The sequence below is a fragment of the Betta splendens genome, chromosome 17 (assembly GCF_900634795.4).
Source record: "Betta splendens chromosome 17, fBetSpl5.4, whole genome shotgun sequence".
Taxonomy (NCBI): Eukaryota; Metazoa; Chordata; class Actinopteri; order Anabantiformes; family Osphronemidae; genus Betta; species Betta splendens.
Window position 1 is genome coordinate 14,203,144 of NC_040897.2, and position 18,868 is coordinate 14,222,011.

General features: G+C 42.3%; 1 protein-coding gene across 5 annotated transcripts in view; it reads right to left on the reverse strand.

Annotated features, from left to right (window-relative positions):
• Positions 1 to 73: 73 nt before the first annotated feature.
• si:ch211-106h4.4 (MAM and LDL-receptor class A domain-containing protein 2) overlaps positions 74 to 18,868 on the reverse strand; it is a 44,659-nt gene continuing 25,864 nt past the window's right edge. For 2 of the 5 annotated variants that reach the window (XM_055503939.1, XM_055503938.1), the window contains 50 exons: positions 16,765 to 16,893; positions 16,492 to 16,620; positions 16,296 to 16,395; positions 15,987 to 16,149; positions 15,578 to 15,794; positions 15,184 to 15,315; positions 14,939 to 15,063; positions 14,575 to 14,812; positions 14,150 to 14,418; positions 13,947 to 14,037; positions 13,703 to 13,843; positions 13,368 to 13,496; positions 13,129 to 13,262; positions 12,873 to 13,050; positions 12,650 to 12,769; positions 12,373 to 12,527; positions 12,169 to 12,264; positions 11,992 to 12,082; positions 11,779 to 11,898; positions 11,469 to 11,571; positions 11,219 to 11,369; positions 10,873 to 11,092; positions 10,248 to 10,371; positions 9,682 to 9,811; positions 9,518 to 9,596; positions 9,260 to 9,415; positions 8,761 to 8,886; positions 8,258 to 8,473; positions 8,063 to 8,182; positions 7,760 to 7,921; positions 7,599 to 7,681; positions 6,955 to 7,122; positions 6,546 to 6,704; positions 6,362 to 6,470; positions 5,916 to 6,038; positions 5,674 to 5,773; positions 5,343 to 5,502; positions 4,649 to 4,763; positions 4,373 to 4,516; positions 4,063 to 4,250; positions 3,585 to 3,750; positions 3,111 to 3,329; positions 2,849 to 3,027; positions 2,517 to 2,754; positions 2,242 to 2,401; positions 2,035 to 2,149; positions 1,706 to 1,823; positions 972 to 1,068; positions 815 to 881; positions 74 to 741 (listed from right to left, as the gene is read on the reverse strand). In XM_055503939.1, coding sequence (XP_055359914.1) covers positions 643 to 741; positions 815 to 881; positions 972 to 1,068; positions 1,706 to 1,823; positions 2,035 to 2,149; positions 2,242 to 2,401; positions 2,517 to 2,754; positions 2,849 to 3,027; positions 3,111 to 3,329; positions 3,585 to 3,750; positions 4,063 to 4,250; positions 4,373 to 4,516; positions 4,649 to 4,763; positions 5,343 to 5,502; positions 5,674 to 5,773; positions 5,916 to 6,038; positions 6,362 to 6,470; positions 6,546 to 6,704; positions 6,955 to 7,122; positions 7,599 to 7,681; positions 7,760 to 7,921; positions 8,063 to 8,182; positions 8,258 to 8,473; positions 8,761 to 8,886; positions 9,260 to 9,415; positions 9,518 to 9,596; positions 9,682 to 9,811; positions 10,248 to 10,371; positions 10,873 to 11,092; positions 11,219 to 11,369; positions 11,469 to 11,571; positions 11,779 to 11,898; positions 11,992 to 12,082; positions 12,169 to 12,264; positions 12,373 to 12,527; positions 12,650 to 12,769; positions 12,873 to 13,050; positions 13,129 to 13,262; positions 13,368 to 13,496; positions 13,703 to 13,843; positions 13,947 to 14,037; positions 14,150 to 14,418; positions 14,575 to 14,812; positions 14,939 to 15,063; positions 15,184 to 15,315; positions 15,578 to 15,794; positions 15,987 to 16,149; positions 16,296 to 16,395; positions 16,492 to 16,620; positions 16,765 to 16,893 — 7,151 coding nt within the window. In that variant the 3' untranslated portion in view covers positions 74 to 642. Of the gene's footprint in view, positions 742 to 814; positions 882 to 971; positions 1,069 to 1,705; positions 1,841 to 2,034; positions 2,150 to 2,241; positions 2,402 to 2,516; positions 2,755 to 2,848; positions 3,028 to 3,110; positions 3,330 to 3,584; positions 3,751 to 4,062; positions 4,251 to 4,372; positions 4,517 to 4,648; positions 4,764 to 5,342; positions 5,503 to 5,673; positions 5,774 to 5,915; positions 6,039 to 6,361; positions 6,471 to 6,545; positions 6,705 to 6,954; positions 7,123 to 7,598; positions 7,682 to 7,759; positions 7,922 to 8,062; positions 8,183 to 8,257; positions 8,474 to 8,760; positions 8,887 to 9,259; positions 9,416 to 9,517; positions 9,597 to 9,681; positions 9,812 to 10,247; positions 10,372 to 10,872; positions 11,093 to 11,218; positions 11,370 to 11,468; positions 11,572 to 11,778; positions 11,899 to 11,991; positions 12,083 to 12,168; positions 12,265 to 12,372; positions 12,528 to 12,649; positions 12,770 to 12,872; positions 13,051 to 13,128; positions 13,263 to 13,367; positions 13,497 to 13,702; positions 13,844 to 13,946; positions 14,038 to 14,149; positions 14,419 to 14,574; positions 14,813 to 14,938; positions 15,064 to 15,183; positions 15,316 to 15,577; positions 15,795 to 15,986; positions 16,150 to 16,295; positions 16,396 to 16,491; positions 16,621 to 16,764; positions 16,894 to 16,971; positions 18,453 to 18,868 lie in introns of those variants that run through there. The other 3 variants (XM_029131128.3, XR_008693097.1, XM_055503940.1) reach the window with 3 other exon arrangements.

Sequence of the window (18,868 nt, forward strand, 5' to 3'; positions counted from 1 at the left end):
ACCGCAGACCCACACAAAACCGAGCTCATGTCTCTTCCGAGAACAAAAATGTAATATTGCTTTTGAAGCCAGAGTCAATTCACTGTTTATTGTGAGTTTGTCCAAGACTCGTCACACAAAGAAAGACATGACTTGGCCACCTTCGAAATCCCAGTAAGCTACAGTTTAGATGCAATAACACCACAGCATTTATTAATAGATCTATATAGGTCCACACTGAGGGTAGCTGGTTGAGAGCTTAGTTCTCACTATTTTCCACTCTGGGCATTTGTCCTTGACTGTTAATTGTATTCCTCTAACTCACTCTGGCCCTTAAATCATCCACTCTAATCAAATACAGAATCATTTCTGTATACATTGTGAAGTCTTAGGTCTGAGTGATTCTGTCATTTATAATCAATTGTCATTATAACGGATAATGCTCATTAGTTAAATACACAATATGCAGTATTTCGCAATTGTTACACATTAAAACAAAGGCAAACGTATATAAATTACACTGTCACATGTTTTGGCTTTAACTATTCATCCATTAAACTGGTTCTTCTGGTTGTGCCACTTAACAGCAAATAACAAAAAACAGTAGAAATAAAATAACAATTTATAACTTTGTTATGGTTTATTTATAGGTCTAAATGTAAACTATGCATCAGTCGAAGTGATGTCATCAGTCTCTGGTGGTGACGGATCATAGAGGTTGTTGAAAAAGGAAAAATCTGATTCAGTTCCATGATTTCTGCCCTGAAAAGGAAATATCTGTTATCATCTAATATTTCATGACCACATACATTTTGTACATTTCTTTCTCACTTACATCTATTTTGCAGTCAAAGAGATCAAACTGGTCAATCGCATCATTATTCATAATTGTTGGCTGGTTCCTAAGACAGACAAGCACAAATGTCAGCATAAACCACAAACACGTGAGCATCCTTCAGTGTAAATTATTCATGGATTCGATCAGTGTGTACATGATACAGCGCCTCCTGTTCAGCATGAATAGAAAGATGGAGATGAGGATTCCTGCCAGCAGAGCCAGACCCACTACAAGGCCCACGGTTGATGCATCTGCAGACACAGAAACGTGAAATGCACACATGACAAAAAAATGTTAAAAGCCCTCAATGAAAGTCCAGTTTGTCAAAATAAATGTCCTGCACTGCTGCTCTAGGTGATTCAGTCCCACATACCTCAACCTGCTGCTGCAAAGATCAAGACTAAAAATAGTCCCTCACTTATGAAATATTTAGTCCTGTCTGACAAAAATGTACAAAGGATGGTCTCTTCAATCTTATTTGCTTTGATGTGCAGTAAGTAAAATGTGACGTGGTAAATAAATCCATAAAATAAGTGACAACACAGTGAAAATGCAAAATGCAAGATGAACACCAATAAGGGAAAGTACAGCAGGGCTCATTGTTGTTCTGTGTTTTGCTAGTGTCCTTGTCACCACTGGTTGCATAAGGCTGTAGCTGCAGCCCAGTCATCTTAGACAGTCTAGTTACTCTCAGATGGCACATGGTCACATTGGCCAATCTGAGATGCGGCTTATTAGCAGTCCCTTCTACTTGTACAAGTTGATTTGTATTCATACTAATGAAATGTCTGGTCCTAATTTCACATTTCAAAACTGATAAGAAGAACTGAAATTGAGTTTTTCCTACATCTACCCGACAATTTGCATTCTGAATTAGATTCAGGTTACCATGATAGTCATCAGGAGGGCTGATGGGCTCGGAGTAGCATTCGCCTGGGAAGACAGTGATGTCATCTAGAGCAACATCCCCTACTGCGTTCATCCCCCTCTGATAGACAAAAACAACCTGCAACAAAAGAGACACTCAAAAACAGCAGGAGATGACAAAATTCAGACACAAAAACAAACATGGGTTCATTTTTTAATAATTATTATTGTTTCTTCTTTCATGCAACCCACTCTTTTAAAAACTGACTAATTTAAGATGGTGTTTTATCAGGAATGAACTACAATAGATAAGTGGCAACTGACTGTCTTGTAAAAGAAAACATCATTACCCAGAATGCCTCTGTATGTGTAATGGACACCCTGGCTTCCTGCCAGCTGTCTCCCTTGCTTTCTGTCTCAGTCCATTTCAGTATCCCTTCTTCGTTACCATCAGTGTGCATTTGTCTATTGGACAGTTTAAATCAAAGTGTTAAAGTTAATGTATGATGCTGCGTTTTCTCAGACATTGTTACCAGACAATGATGTTATGGTGTTACCTGTCATTTATGTAAACTCTGAGAGTCCCCACATGGCTGCCATACATGTGGTACCAAAATTTAAGACAGTGCCATCTGGCGGATGGTTGGAACACATCACTGACCAGGAAGGACATGTCTCCCCATTCACCCACTGAGCTGTCCACATACAGATAGAAACCTAATGGAAATTGATATAAATTGCCAGGTTTATGTGTTTGTGCTCTTCAGTTGCATAGAGAATAAAAAATATTTCTTGTGAGGCCAACATATTGCAAGCTTCCTATTTTACTGACCTTGTGTGGAGTTGGTGGTGTGATCAACACTGGGCCTGGTGTTAGGGTTAGGTGAGCCCCCTCTGCCGCGGAGCCAGTCCCCCTGGTCCACAATTCCACCCAGGTTGCTCCAGCTACACATGTTGTGTTCAAAGTCGCAATATCCATAAGGGGGACACTGAGCATCTGTCAGCTCTACGTCATCGAAGGCCATGTCTCCCTCCTCGGTGGGGCCGGCCTTCACTCCTTCCACCATGATCTGAAACACAAGTGAACACAACAAATCTGGAATTGATCACAAATGCGCAGCCTTTATATGAGCAGCCTTTCTCAGGCAGGCCACTGAGACTCACTCTGCAAGGCAGATTCCAGGGCAGAAGTGAAGCCTGAGCAAACCTCCACAATCGACCCTGATCTCCTGCCTGAGAGAAAATCAGAGCTTTTTTCCCGTTTTCACTCTGCTGATAAACATTCAGCGTCCCCACGCCTTTGCCGTACATGTGGTACCAGAGCTGCAAGCACGATCCTTTGCCTGAAGGGCCACAGGAAATAAAAACACACTTTGTTATTTTCAGAGCATATCTACATGAGCGTAGTTGATTACCACCTTCACACCTGCTGGGTACAGCGGTGAAAACATAGTGGCTGTCTGGTCAGCACGATCAGCGGAGGAGGAGGGGAGGTAGTAGTAGTAGCCAGAGGGTGTGTGAGTCGTGTGGTCGCTCTCTGGTCCTGTGTTGGGCTTGTCAGCAGAGCCAGACTGTCTGAACCAGTCAAAGTCATCGGTGGCCTGCTGCTGCCAGTTACAGCTCCCCTCCTCAAAGTCACACAAATCTACGACACACATGAAAGTGATAATGTATGAAACTTAGTTACTGATGGAGTAACTGCAAGTTGTTAAAGCATCACTACATAACAATAGTGATGAATAAGAACAAAATTTAATATTTTATTTTAGCATTTTTGACACATTTGCAACAGTGCCAGTAGTTCTTCCAATCTGTTCCTTGCAAAATGATTAAACATTGGGCCATATAAAATATATTAAATTCACAACGGCCTCTGCTGGGATGCTGTGCAGCTTCTCACCAGAAGCCGGGCATGGCCCATCGATCAGGGAGATGTCATCGATGGCTATGTCTCCAGCGTCTCCCCCAACGGTGGCCTCCACAATCACTTGGTGGACTCTCTGCAGCGTCACGTGGCTCTGCACCAGCAGCCATTCATCCCCCTGATTTCCTGATTTTTGCCACACCTACAGGAAAGAAAAGAGGCTGATTCACACAATGAGGATGTGAGGAGATTTTTGCAACACCCTGGCTTGCGCTCAGAAAACCATACATTAATGTTATTTTGCAATCAGAATTTCACAACCATGTGAAAAATATAATAACAGAAAGAAAACCCTGTGGAAACGGCCACAAATATTTCTCAATGCGCCTCACAGCTGCTTTTCTAACTGTGTAGTAAGGGGAAGTAAAACAATCAGAACCAAACTGCAGCATTCATTTAAACCTGGCCTGAGCAGTGATAAACCTGAAAGCTGCTAATTTAATGTCTGCTTTACCAGAGTTTTCTCAAAGGGATCAACTGATAGTAGAAACGTCCTCAGCGAGCCCACGGTCGCTCCGAACATATGGTACCAAAACCTGAGGCAGTATCCTTTCTCTCCAGCAGGTGGCAGCAGTGACGACTTCAACAGGGCCATATTCCCCTTCACGCTGGGAGGAGAGCTCTTTATGTAAATGTATTTTCCTGTTAAAAACATCAAGCAGTTATTCTCAAACAATTTGTAACTATATTATATTTACCTATTTGCATTCATTCTTGTAGTGTGTTGAAATGATGACAATAATGGCGTATGGAACAGAAATGACCTTTGCCAGTAGTGTGGTCTCCTGCTGGTCCAGTATTTGGGGATTCTGTGGGACCGGACCAGATAAGCCAGTCTAACTCATCCTCACCCCCCTGCACCCAAACACACAAACCATCTTCAAAAGAGCAGTCAGAGGCAGACAGAGCTGGGGAGGGAAAGGGAATCAACATTAGCCAACCTTCATCACCACTTCCTGTTCCTGTAGGTTTAAACACAGCAGAGATATGGAAGGAGAACAATACATGCATGTAAAGCTATGTTGCTGAACGTTCTGTACCTGGTGGTTGGTAGGAGGCTTCACAGTTTAGAAAAGAGATGTCATCCACAGCAACAACATCATCTCCATGGGTTGTGCTACCTGGAGGTTTTCTACTTGTGCTAATGAACCAAACCTAATGGACACAATTACATTAAAGTTTGTGAAGGACGAGTCACTGAAACAAAAGGAAGCACCGCAATGCACTTACAGAACAAAATGTAATGTACACCTTTCTCCAATTCACTTGTGCACTACTAGCACTCCTGGCAGTCGCTTTCTATGTTCATCGTCCATTTTCCTATTCATTTACTAATAACTAATTTGGCAAATGAACACACTAACTGTTTTATATTTGTCTATGGAGCTGAACCAGGAGGTCTTAGAACCGCCCCAAAGGAATCTGTAAACCCAGATGGAAATCAACTAACTCATGATGCTTAAGCACGGCCATAGCAGCAGCACGCTAACATTCTAATAGGAGGCAGAACTGAAGGACCTGTGAAGTAGAGACGGCAAACACTACCACATGTTCGCTACTCTACCCGCTAAAATGCATGACATTTATGAAATGGACAAACTACAGAAAACGATTCAGCCGTCCCTCGTGTGACTACATTTCTGCACTCATATTCCCATTTGTGTTGCACGTTGCCACTGCTCTTTTGCATAGCGACCGAGTGTTGATCTGTATGTTGGACGCGTGAGCGTTCACCCTGTAAGGCTGCGGGTGCGGACCCAGTGGCAGATACGTTGCAGTCCAGTGGGAGACGGTGCTGTGACTCTGTGACCACAGGATTGCTTCACTCCCCTCAGCTTGCTGCATAAGCACTCTGAGTGACCCAGCACTCTCTTCTCTGATGTGGAAGTGAAACCTGGGCAAAGGAAAGAAGGAAGGAAGAAGGGGAGAGTGTTGGATTGGGAAGACAGTTGCGTGGTAGAAAGACGGGGGAGCGTTGCACAATTCATACAACTCTGCATCAAAACAAATATTTTACAAAGATACGGGGCAATAAATGTGGATGAGCGCTGTCGCTGTCACTTACAGAATCTGGCAGTAGGGGGAAGAAGGGGGCAGCGAGGGACTCTGGAGTCGGGCCTCATTCTGTGTCGACCACTGGCTGAAATTCACTCTCATGTAGTAGCCTGAGAATGAGGAAAAATGTCGGAACAAAGTTGACTCTCAAAGGCGCTGACTCAACTGCAGGCAGTATGTTATTCAGCATGTTTCCCCCCGTGTTCTTTCCTTGTGGGGCCATGAAATTAGTCAATAAGCCACTTAAGTCACCTGTCGCCGTCGTGTGATCAGTGGGCGGATCAGTGTCGTTACTGGCCTTCTGTCGGTGCCACTTGATGTGTCCATCACTGGTGTCGGCCCAGTGACACTGGTCACTCTCAAATGTGCAAGCACCTACGAAGAGGTCAAAAAGTGCCTGAATAACATTGCTGAAAAGAAGCACGCAGTAAACTCTGATTCATGTGTGACAGCATTTTCAACATTTCCCCCAAAAAACTGCTTTTGTAACACTTTGCGCAACCGAACAGTCGAACAGTCACTTTTGTCAATAATAAAGCATGAATCTTGATTCTGTCTCGTCTGAAAACCAAATGCAGACAATAATCAACAAGTGTTTGAATCATCTGCTTTTCTTTGGTGTTTCACAAATCCACAAAAAATCCTTGACAGTGGTTGTTACTGTGGCCTGTTTGACATCAGTGCACAGTGAGGCTCACCACAGCCTTCCTCGTCCTCTCCACCGGGACAGTCTGGATGATAATCGCAGTGTAAAGCAGCCGTAATACACACCGTACCATTCGACCGCCAACAAAAAAACTGATTCTCCTGTAACACAGAGAGAGAAAACAACATTTAACCTGCGTTACGAAGGACTACGCTTCACAGAACCTGGAAGTTTACCTGACAGGGGTTTACTGGTGTAGTAGGTGGAGAGGAAGTAGGCGTCGTGTCAGGTAGTTCACTGTTGTCATGATCAAACAGACACTCTTTGGTGAAGGAGACGTCGTCCAGGGCAACAAGCCCTCGCTGACCTTCCCCATGCTCGTACCTGAAGACCACCTGACAGAAGGGGCACAAAACGTACCTGCTCTTGTGAAACCTTAGTGATTAAATGTAAAGCAGTAGGAGTCTGATGCTTTTCTATATTTCTATACCTGTAATGTACAACAACAAAGTGAATCTTATTCTACTAATGAAATGAATCTGAAGTTTGTGATATGTTCATTATGCCACTAAACAATGCAGCGGTTCACACAGTCTGCAGTCGTCTCCAGCGTGTATCTAATCACCCGTCTGTGCCCTCACTGACCTTACTGCTACATGACGAGGAGAACGTGACCTCTGCTCTCTGCCAGCTGTAGCTCTGGGAGTTTTCCCTCATCCATAGCAGTCTGTCGTCGCCACCTGACCGTCGCGTCCTGGACCGGGCTGTCAGTCGGGCTGCAGCGTCGTCCCGGCTGAAGTAGAAGAATCTCACCTAGAGAAGGAGAAAGGATGACAGAGCGAGAAACATTGAAAAGGAGCATTTAAATAATGTAAAATAAAAGGCCTGAGTGAGATGAGCTGTGCTGTGGACTGTAACCTGCATGGAGTGGTTAATGACGTACTGTTCTTAAGAGAACAGAGATAAGCATAAGATAATAACAGCTACATGTGCAGGCACTGATAACAACCTCTGAAGCCTTTTGATTAGAAGAGCAAAAAATACAGACACTGATGAGATTAATCCATCACACAGCAGAAATTTATGATATTATTACAGCCTAATGTTGTTTTTTACTGCCTACAAGTTATATTAATATTTAACATCATTAACACATTTGGTTTATGTCTATTCATTGCTGTAAAACTGGAACACTTTTAAACTTTATAATGGCTGCATGCATATTAAGACACCTCTAACAAACGCCTGGTCCACATAAACAAACCCAAAAACCACTACAGCGTACTCACAGTGCAGTTAGAGCTGGCTAGTAGTGTTCTGGAGAGCATCTCTGTTGACTGACCCTTGTTGGTCACCGGGATCACATAGTGACCTGTGAAGTAATACAATGTACAGTTATAGCAGCAGGTGAAGATCCATAAGCATCACAACTTTTGACAAGTGGCGATACCTGCAGCAGAATTAAGGGTGTGATCCCGGGGAGGCCCATGGTTGGGCCAGGCGTCCTGTCCTTTATGAGGTATCCAGTCTGCTCCAGGTGTGTCCACATCACTCTCTGCCCAGGAGCACAGTCCTTGTTCAAAGCTGCAGCGCTCCAGCGCATCAAGTTGCTCTACACCCGTTGCAAATAAATCACACACACACACAGTTCAGTATTAAAGTGACATATCAAAAGCCTAAACTTGGCACACGCTGACAAAACTGCTTTAGGCTAAGTCTGATTCAAACGAGTCAGTACTGTGTGATATCTCACCACAGTTATTCTCATCGGACCAATCCCCACAGTCATCGCTGAAGTCACACACTCTAGTGTCCTCAACACACACTTTATTGCTGCATGTGAATGTATCCTGTGGACACAGTGGCTGGGCCACTGGAATACAAAAAGATTTCATCAACATAATTAAGCTTGAAAAAGAGGTGAAATGGTAAAAAAAAGGCAATGTACCAGGAAATGTGCAGTTGGTAAAATCTATGTCATCAATGGCAACGTGTCCAGGCTTGTTAAAGGTCCTAGAGGCTTCGAACAGGACGACAAAGTCCTGGGAGACGCGACCAACCGTCACCTCACCGTGATGCCACACATTGTCATGGTTACCAGATAGCCACCACAGTGGGGTGGTCCTGGAGTCTTCCTTCAGCAGCACATTCAGCTCCTTTGTGTCTGAAACAGTGAGTCGAGGTCACAGGAGAATCACATGCTAATACACTAACGCAATAAAAACTTAATTTAACTTCATAAGGTCATATTAAACTATATATAAAGGTTATGCTGAGTGCATTATATTAAAAGGTGTCTCATTTTCACAGCAAAGCTGCAGTGCTGCAAACTGCATTAGATTGTTCAGCTGTAGCTAATACAGCTAGCAGTGACGTTATATGAAGGGAACATTCATGACTTTTATTGGCTGCACACATACTGCAGAGCACACGTGCTTGTGAAGAACATACCCTCTCCATACATGTTGTAGTAGAAGTGTAGTGTGCAGGTGGTGCTGGCCTGCCTCATGGAGGGACTCTGCAGGGCAGCAGGGCTCATGTGGCCTCCTTGGTCAGGTTCCACTGCCATGTACCAACCTGGAAGTTGATTTTCAGCTTAGGTTGCAATTCAGGCCAGACGTATGGAGCTTGCGTTTTTCTCCTTTCTGTATGGTATAGTTCTTTTTTGGCTCTAATCATAAATTAAATAGATTTTACGTACTTTCATATTCAACCTCTTTAACAAACCTCTCGCGTTAATAGTCAAAACATTCAAACAGGAAATTTGCAAAAAAATAAAAAGGAAATCCCTGTCATTTGCAGCTTCGCTCCCAGTTGCTTTATTCAAATATTACGTCCAGACTGGTGGACAGTACACACATAATGTTTGCTACTGTATGTGGGTGTTCAATGTGTTGGACCCAAGCATTTGAATCTCCAGACTGTCTAACGGGGAAGTGTGTGGTCCTACCCAGTCCAGAGCCCAGTGTGTGGTCCACAGAGGGCCCGCTGCTCTCGGATCCGTTTCTTCCTCTCACCCAGTCAAACTGGCCCATGCTGACCTCCTCCCAGCCACACGTGCCGTTTTCAAATGAGCAACCCACAAATTCCAAACGTGTTACGTTCACTATTGGATAAACAAGACAATATATGTTTCAGTCATTTTAATTCTATCATCATAAATCTTAGCAAAAAGTATAGCAATAAAACCACAAAACAACATTAGTACCTTTACAACGGCCTGGTGTGAGACTGATGTCATCAACGGCAATAAATCCCCTGTTGTTCATCTCTGCTTTGATCAGCAGCTGAGACAGCGGAGACATAATTAATAAAATATTTTGCCTACCACATATTGTTGTGTTTTTTTATGACTACATCAGTTGAGGGTACCTGAAAAGGTTTGCTGCTGACTACTGTCTGTGAGAACCTGCTCCAGGTGCTCCCACTGCTGTTGCTACTGAACATCAGATCCTCGTCTGACGGCCCTGAACGCATGTAAACTCGCAGAGTCCCCGAGTCACTGCCAAGCAACAGATCATGTGTGTTTTCCATAACATGAAATGGCACAAAATAGTTTATTCATAGTTTATCCTGTCAACAAAATTACTCTCCAAAGTGAAAAAGACAAAAAAAAGAATTCCTGCAATATACAGTTTAATTTTTATTTGCTTATGTGCAGTTCAACATGTAAAACATTATAGAGATTATTTCCGTTATTAGTTTTGTAGTTTAAATGGTTTTCTTTTTTTCAGGTCATTCTGTTGTAAATAGTGAACTCTGCCACAGAATATCTGTGGTCGTGCACAAATTGGGGCAGGTGATTCACGTCTAAGCAACACTTTCTGAGGAAGTCAATGAGGAAACTAAACAGGATAAAGTGCATCCTCTGCATTGTCACATACTGTATGGTGTAAAAAGGCACAGCGTTTTGCTGATTGTGTGCGTTTTTTGCTGACCTGCTGTCCATATGGTACCATAAGGTGAGACAGGAGGTGGTGTCTTTCAGTTGGATCCATTCTGACACAACCTGAGTCAGACTGCTGTGGGTTTGGTGCAGTGCAGAGCTCAACAGGAACAAGCCTTATATGAAGGAGGAAAAAAAGTCAGCAAAAATGTTTACAATTCTCTTTCCACTAGTAATACCTTTCCATGTTTCAAATAAGACAAAAAGACATTTTATTGGGAGATCGGAGGACCTGATGTTAGTAACAATACAAGTAAAGGTTAAAACTTCAGTTCATAATAAGTACTTAATAATAATAATTACTCAAATAAAGAACTGAGATTTCAAAAACAAAAATGAGATATTACATTTTATTTTCTTTGGTGAGGAAGGTGAAATCCTTTCTTATTCACAGTAATCTCGGAGTGACATATCTCTGTGTGGTATATCAGGACTTTGGTCAAGTTAATCGTGCGTGAGTTGGAAGTCAACTGAAACTGTGTCAGTAAAAGATTTGAAGTACACAAAGACCGGTCTGTTGGTTTGTGTATTTTTAAGAACCTTTCTACTAATGACTCATGGAAACACCAATCTGCTCCGTTTGTATCCTATTTAATTACATACATCCCAGATCATACCCTGTGGGGTCTGAGTAGTGTGGTCTGTAGGTGGACCCCCAAAGCCGCCACCGGCTAGCACCCAGTCATGTTCATTTCCTCTGCGGATGTTGAGCCAGCTGCACTGTCCTGACTCAAAGTCACAGCTGCCTGGAGGACTGCAGGCCCCATCCCTCACGGAAACATCATCGATTTTCACCGTAGCATTCATGGCTGGCACGTTGTATGCCTTAAACGCCACCTGGCGAGAGACATGAAGGGTTTCTAGAAGACATTCATGCTTTCATGCTACAGCATGTGTAAAGGTAAGAGAAGACGTTTCACAGGCAGAAAGCAGTAATCATCATCATCGTAAACAAGCCCTCACATGAAATTTAGCGGCGGACGAAACCGTGACCTCTGCCACCTCCCAGTGTGTAGAGGGCGCTCCAGATCGTTCCCAAAGGGCTTCACTCTCCTCCTCATGTCGCACAACGTGGACGCTAAGGTTGTTAAAGTGACCTTCAGGTAGCCAGTACCTGAACAAACGCGGCACAAGCCCTGACATTTAACTCCTATTACACATGATAACAAACAGAAAAGAGTGTAAATGTGTACAAGGGAAACTACGGACGCACCAGAAGCGAACACACATCTCTGCACCTGACTGAAGCTCTGGAGTGAGCAGTTGAGCTACTTGAGTCGTAGAAGTCGTAGAATTCAGCACAGTCATGTAAAAACCTGAAACAAATTAATGGTTCTGCTTCAATTGCAGTTTAGTAGGTTGGGTTTTAAATATGATTACAGTTCCCCCTCACTTTAACAGCCTGGTATCGACAGTAGCTGCAGCACGAAGTGAGAACAACAAAAACCCAAAATCCAAGCTACGCAGATGTGACTCAGAGTTTAAGAGTCTTCAGAATAAGAGGGAAATCCTAAACTACTCACCGTTTTCTGTTCCATAGGTGTGATCCACATGACGATCTGTTCCCATTTTGTGAATCCAACGACCCAAGTGACTAACATCGTTCTCAAAGGCACACAAGCTGGATTCAAACCCACACACATCTAGAATGGTGCAAAAAGTGGCCAAGATGTCACAACCTTCGATATGTTTTGCCTCCCTGTGCATCAGGTGGTGCTGGGTCTGGGTTTACATACCCTGAACACCACAGACCCCGTCTCTCACGGTGATGTCATCAACAGCGATGAAACCTTGGCTGGTTGTGTTTCTGTAACCAGTGAACATCATCTGAGAAAGAACACGTAAAAACATTGAAAAATCAACACATGTACAATGTTTGATCAAGCTGAAGGGTGAAGTGTTACTAGTTTTACCTGTATTGTATTGCTCATGTTGATGGTTACGTGTGCATTCATCCACTCTGGATTCTGTGTTCCCCTGCGAGTCCAGACTAACAGTTCAGAGTTTTCCTGAAAACAGCATGTAATTGATACTGTAGTAGTACAGTAGGGAATGTTTTCATATCCCTCACTGGGGGACAAACACGTCCACATAAAGACATCTGTACATATACGTACTGTCTGAACCAACAGATCCAGGTTGGAGACCGAAGGCCCGAGCATATAATACCAAAAGCCAACACAGACAGGGAATGTCTGATTGGTGACAGGAACAGAGATGATGGCCCTCTGTCTACTCGTGGATGCAGATCCATTTAGAACCAAAAACATGCCTTGGTTATAAAAAAACAAGAAACACTTGAAACAGATCTTGACAGACTGTTAAACACATACATGTATGTTAAACAAAATGCTGCTTCTCATGTTACTTTAATACTTTATAGAATATTAATACCTTTGTCATTTTCCATAGTATGATCATACTCAGGGCCATCCCATGGCTCCTCAGCCTGATGTCCACTACTGAGAGTCCAGTCCAAATCATCACTGTCTTCCTGGACCCAACCACATAGACCTGAATTTACAAAATACAATTAAAAATATTAAAATACTTTGTGATCTGTGTGGAGTTTTCATATGATAAGTATATGACCAAAACCACTGTTCAATAGAGTCACCTTGCTCAAAGCTGCAGTCCATGGCAGAGGGAGGGGCAGTGGTGGTGGTGGTGGGGGGTTGTGTAGTAGTTGGGACCATGTCCTGACAAGACTTGTTCCTGATGATATGAACATCATCCAGAGCAAAGCTGCCATCCTTGTATCTTAAACCCACTTGAGTACTGGCTTGTAGTATAATCTGTGATTGATTGTTCCATTTAGACAGTATTTTTGTTATAGAATTCCAAATGATGAGTATAAAATGATGGTGTTTTACCTGGTGAGGACCTGTTGAACTGTAATCCACCCTGTCTCTAATCCATGTCCTATTTGCGTATCCATTTGTGTTCCACACAGAACGCAGTCCTGTGGTCTCATTCACAAACACTGTCAGTGTTATGTATGTAGGGCCTGAGACCAAAACAAACATCAACAAAAGGAGTCTGAATGTTATGAAATGTTATTTTAAAATTGAAACAGGCTTTCACAGTTGATGGTTAATTAGACCTCACTCACCAGCTGACCAGCCATGAGCCATGTGCCACATTTCCAGGCAAGCTGTGTCTACAGCCTCCATCGTCTCACTTTCCAGTTGGGCAATTACATCGCTATTAGGGTTAACGCGACTGAAGAACGCAAAGTGGCCTACAGAGTGAAAACACAGCCTCAGCTCTACTAGTATCCTGTCACTTAAACCTGGTTTAATGAAATAATTTCATGCTTTATTAAAATGAGAATAAACTTTAGATAATGACTTTATGAAACACAGTAACAGACTTCTCTTTAGACAGCTACACTTTAAATGCTGCTGTTTCCTCTGCTCCATTGTGTATTGTGCTGTGGTGACTCACCTAAAGAGGTGCCTGTAGTATGGTCACTTCGTGGGACAAAATCAACTTTACTGTCGCCTGAGAGCCAGTCCCAGTCGACTCCAGACTCAGCTGGAGGACTGTTCACCCAGTCACAAAAGCCCATCTCAAAGTCACAGAAACCTGCAAGTAATAACACTCAACTACATCAGGTCCTGTGAACATGCTCAACACTTACTTTGAATATTTTATTCATTTTCTTTCAAAGTTTGGAAAAGCCACTGACCTGGCGCAGGACAGGCCCCGTTCAGCACAATGAGGTCATCAATGCAGACATCTCTCCGTGGTCCAGCCCCAACTACTGCCTCAAAAATCACCTGTCACTCAAATGAAAGACAGACTATAAGACAGGTCGACACTGTCTGTATGGAAATAAAACGATGAAAACGAAAATGTAAATCAAAACATGCCAAGCAGGAGTGATCTCACCTGATACGGGGTGTCAGGGCTGAAAAGCGTTACTCTTCCATGTCTCCAATGCGTCCCCTGGTCTCCCCTTCTGCTCCACAGCTGGATGCGGTTTCTGTAGGTGTCCTGGGTTTGAAGGTAAACACTGAGTTCACCTACTTCACTTCCTTCCATGTAGTACCAGAACATGAGGCATTCTCCATCATGAGGGGTCGGCTTCATCACTGATGTCACCATCGCACCTCTGGAGCCCACTGGGTGATTCCACAACTGGGCACTCAGGTAAAAACCTGCACACAGAGCAGATTGATGCTCCTCGCCGATCTTTTTTCACATAGAGACGTGTTAAAGCAAATCAAATCTATCAATAAACGTATTTGAAATTCGGAGTTGCAGACTCAAACCAAGACTGCAGATTTCATCCAGTACGACAAGGAGCTGCACACCTTGCTCTGTCCCGAGTGTGTGATCGGCGGCTGGGCCTGAAGAGTTGGCTGGTTGTGACGTTCCCGTGATCCGGCTCCAGCTGAAGTCTGCAGATGTTTGGGGAAGCAGACCACAGAGAGAGCCCTGGAAGGTGCACTCACGCTCAGGAGGACAGGAGCCAGTCTCACTGCTGGTCACCGATATGTCATCGATGACTATGTTGCCCTGCTCACCACCCACTACAGCTTCCAGAATAAACTGAAAATCAACGGGAATTCATTGAAGCTGAGGTTGAGTAATGAAAACGGCACAAGGTCAACAGGACGAGGATCTTGCCAAAAGCAAGACATACTGTACAGTTCACACAAAAAGTGATAACGTTACCTGTATGGGTTTGTCACTGTGGAATGTAAGATCAGCAAATCGCCACTTGTTTCCCTGCGTGCCACTTCTCATCCACACCAGTGTCTCTGGTTCACCAGAACGCTTCGCAATAAACTTCAGTGACCCTGATCGTAACAGATTAACAAAGTCTAACGTGGCCATTTCTAATTTACATGTGACCAGAAAGGAACTGTAGATTTACATAGTGACTTGACTAGTGTACCAGTAGACTGTGGAGCTCTTACCAATGCTGTTGCCAAATATGTGATACCTGAAGCTCACACACATGACCTGATCTGCAGGCTGAGGGAAGCTGAGGAGTCTGGCTGTGGAGGATATGTTGAGGTTGCTACTAGCTTCAATGATCATGTAGTAGCCTGTGACAAAAGTAGACAAGCTCTTGAGTTGTTCACTAAGATGGTTTAACAAGGACGAAGCAGTCTGACAAAGCAATGATATCATTTCCACTAATCAAAACAACAAGCCAAACCAAACTGCCTTTTATCCAATATTGTCCAACACAGTTATAAATTACCTAAATTAAAACATTTAACTGTGTTAATAATAAATACTAAAACTTGAGTTTTGAAAGCAACTGCTATAAAATGAAATCTTGTTTACTTGCAATAACATACTCACCATTCCCAGCTGGACCATGACTAAATCTCTCATTAGTCCTTTTCCACAACAGGCTGGACGTGTAGTCATGGTACCACGAACACGTGTGCTCCTCAAAGTCGCAGGAGAGGTGGTCTGATCCAGGAGGGACATCACTGTCTCCACAGTACTCAAAGCTGATGTCATCCAGCATAACGTCTGTGCCTCCAAATACAGAAGGGCTGTATAAAAACAGCATCTGTACAAAGAGTGACCACTATTCAATGTTCTAAACGATTTCAGTAATTACGTCAAAATATTTTATTAAAACCTGAACCATTTTAGTAGAATTTGTAGTTTAACACAATTAAGGATTAAAACAGCAAGAACAATAAATATATTAAAATATTGAAAAAGTCAATCCTAAGGTCTTTGAGCATATCTTATTAACCTTGTATCCTCCCGGCTGATTACCAATGAAGACTGTGGCGTTCTCCCATCCATGCGTCTTAGTTTTGATCTCCAACAAATCCTTCTCAGTTTTGCCTCTGATCATTTTTACTTTTAAGTTTGATGATATTAGTGACGATTCATCATAAACATGGTACCAAAAGCTGAAATGTTGAAAATAAAAGAAGGAAATCTGTTACACTGCTACAGTGGAGGGCAAGACTTTTTATTTATCTAATTATGGGCTTTCAACTTTCAAACTACACCTTCTATCTTATATTTCTAATAAAAGCACAGAGTGTTTTAATACCTCATCTGACATCCAAGAGCTGCCAGTTTGTCAACAGCATATTCCAAGTTTGCCATTAATGAGAAACCACCTTGTTTACCTTCTATGTGCATGACATGTCCTGTACCCAACAAACAAGGAGAATAATAAAGGCTGTGAAACCTTTTTGATCATAGACAAAATAGTCTTGAGTTTGGTGAAAGACATTGGCGTTTACCCAACGGGCTTCCTGTCGTATGGTCTGCTCCAGGAATTGAGGTGACATTTGCTATCTGGCGTTCCCATCTATAGGAGTCACCACTGGTGTCATTCCAACCACAGGTGTGACTCTCAAAGTCACATGAACCTTAATAAGAAAAACATGAAAATTGTGTGTTTTACATTTCTTACTAATGTTTTTAATACATTTCAGTTTCCTGGTGTATTTAAGTCCCTCTGGTATATGATCAGTCATCCTTATGTTCAAGGACAGTGTAAAAGGTCAGCGTACCACAATACTCCTCATCTGAGCCATCTTTACAATCCTCCTTGAAATCACAGATGAGTTGGGCAGAAACACAATCTCCAGATGTGCAGGAGAAGTCTCCATCAGGACAAGTTAGCACGATGACCAACAATGCTGCAAAAAATACATCAATGCAAAGACTTAAGGTTTTAAATCATATACTGCGTAGACATTTTTAAAAGTGTGCTTTACCTGAAAGAATAAATAATTGCTTCATGTTTTGAGGAAAAAATGTATCCGAAAAAAAGCCCATCAAAGCATGGCTGCCAGCTCAGACGCCAGTCTGATTCAGTGAAGTGTGTGTCTACAGCACTGAATGGCAACTAAGAGCTGAGGACACAAGTCGTTATCGGTAAACTGCAGCTTAAAGTCCAGGATGTACTCAATGAACTACATCACATTTCCGTTACTTGTCTTTATGGCTTACATTTATATTACTACAACAAAGATGAGCTCTAGATTATACTTAGTCTGCAATAACGTTTCCAGTTCAAGCAAACGTGTGTTGATAATACTTGATTTCATGGGAACCAAACCTATTATAAAATAAGAAAGAACATGAACATAGAGAATATGAGAACACTTACCTAATAGTGCATTATCTATGCATTTTAAATAAAACCATATAAAGTTATTGAAATATTCTATATACCTTATAAACATTTATGTTACAATTGAATGGGGGAAAAGGTCTCATTACTGCTGTAAAGCCAAGTTGTTTTTTACTGTAACGGATATGGTGTAATGGATCTTATCTGACTTCCCAAATGAAAGATAAAACAGCCTTGCACAGCTTCTAATGCTTGTTGCATTATCAGAGGGTAAGGTCAAAACGTACAGTACCGTGTCAAACAATATTCCTAGTGACAGAGCTATCAAAAGACCTTGGACATATTTATTCATAACATTCTATTTCATTTCTATAATCCTTCTCCTTAGAAAGTCCTCCTTTATATGCGGCTTGTCACACATTCATTCAGTGTTAGACCTGCAGGAACCTAGCCAATAAAACTGCAGATTACATCAGTGTACAACCAGCACACTATAAAAATCCTAGAGCAAAGGTTTATTTTCATTCAAAAGCTTGGACCAAGAGAAGAGCAGAATGAAACAGCAACAGCCCAGGACAGGTTTTGTTGTTATTAAACAGCATTAAAACCACTTTGCCAGTGGCTCTCATGCCATTTCTGTCTTTGTTTGATCACTTAACTTTGCTTCCTAACACTTACAGTACAAGAAGCTGATAGAAAGCTTAAGCTGGGTGACTTACAGTACCATCATTTGTATTGTAGAGGACTCCTTCCCTGTCTGCGTCGACATCAGTTCTAATAATGGGGTTTTCCTCTTGTAAGATCAGGTTACAGTCAAAGAGGGTTGAAGAAGCGTAAGCACTATTAGCCTGTGAGCATTTGTGTGTTCTGGACATAACAAGGCAATCTCTGTTTAGATGCCTTATAAAACAATCAATTGCAGTCCGAGGTGCATTTTGTACCCCAGTTGTTCAGCCCCAAAAGGAGAATAACAAAAAAGGAAGTGAAAATACAAAACGCTATTATAAATGTTAAGGAAGAGATGGAGACAAAGCTTCAACATCTGAATGCCTTTACCACCAAACAGGATACTGTATTGCTACACTCAGGATGCACAAAATGTTCTCTTCATCAGCAACAGTGCAATATCACTCTGGACAAATACCCATGTAAAATCATCAATCAGTTCTGAAACTGGGAAATGAGAAAAATACTCAGAGGCAATGCAGAAACACTGGGTCTGGACAACGTGTTAACCTGGAATTACAGCAAAACAACAGCTGAGGATAAAAGGAGCAATGACTCTGCTCTGGTAAAAAGTGTGCATATGTTGAATTGAAGGCTTTGATGTTTGCAGAACCACACAGGTATAATGACATAAAGTCACCTGGGTGGGATCCAGTTCAGTATATAGTTGTTGTATTGTTTACTTTTAAGATTGTTGTGAAATAATTAGTAGCTTTAAAAGTATATAAAAATGTATGTATACAAATGCTTTAAATACAAATATAATAAAATCCCTAGGAACCACATACAATCACCATCTGCCACTGTGATTC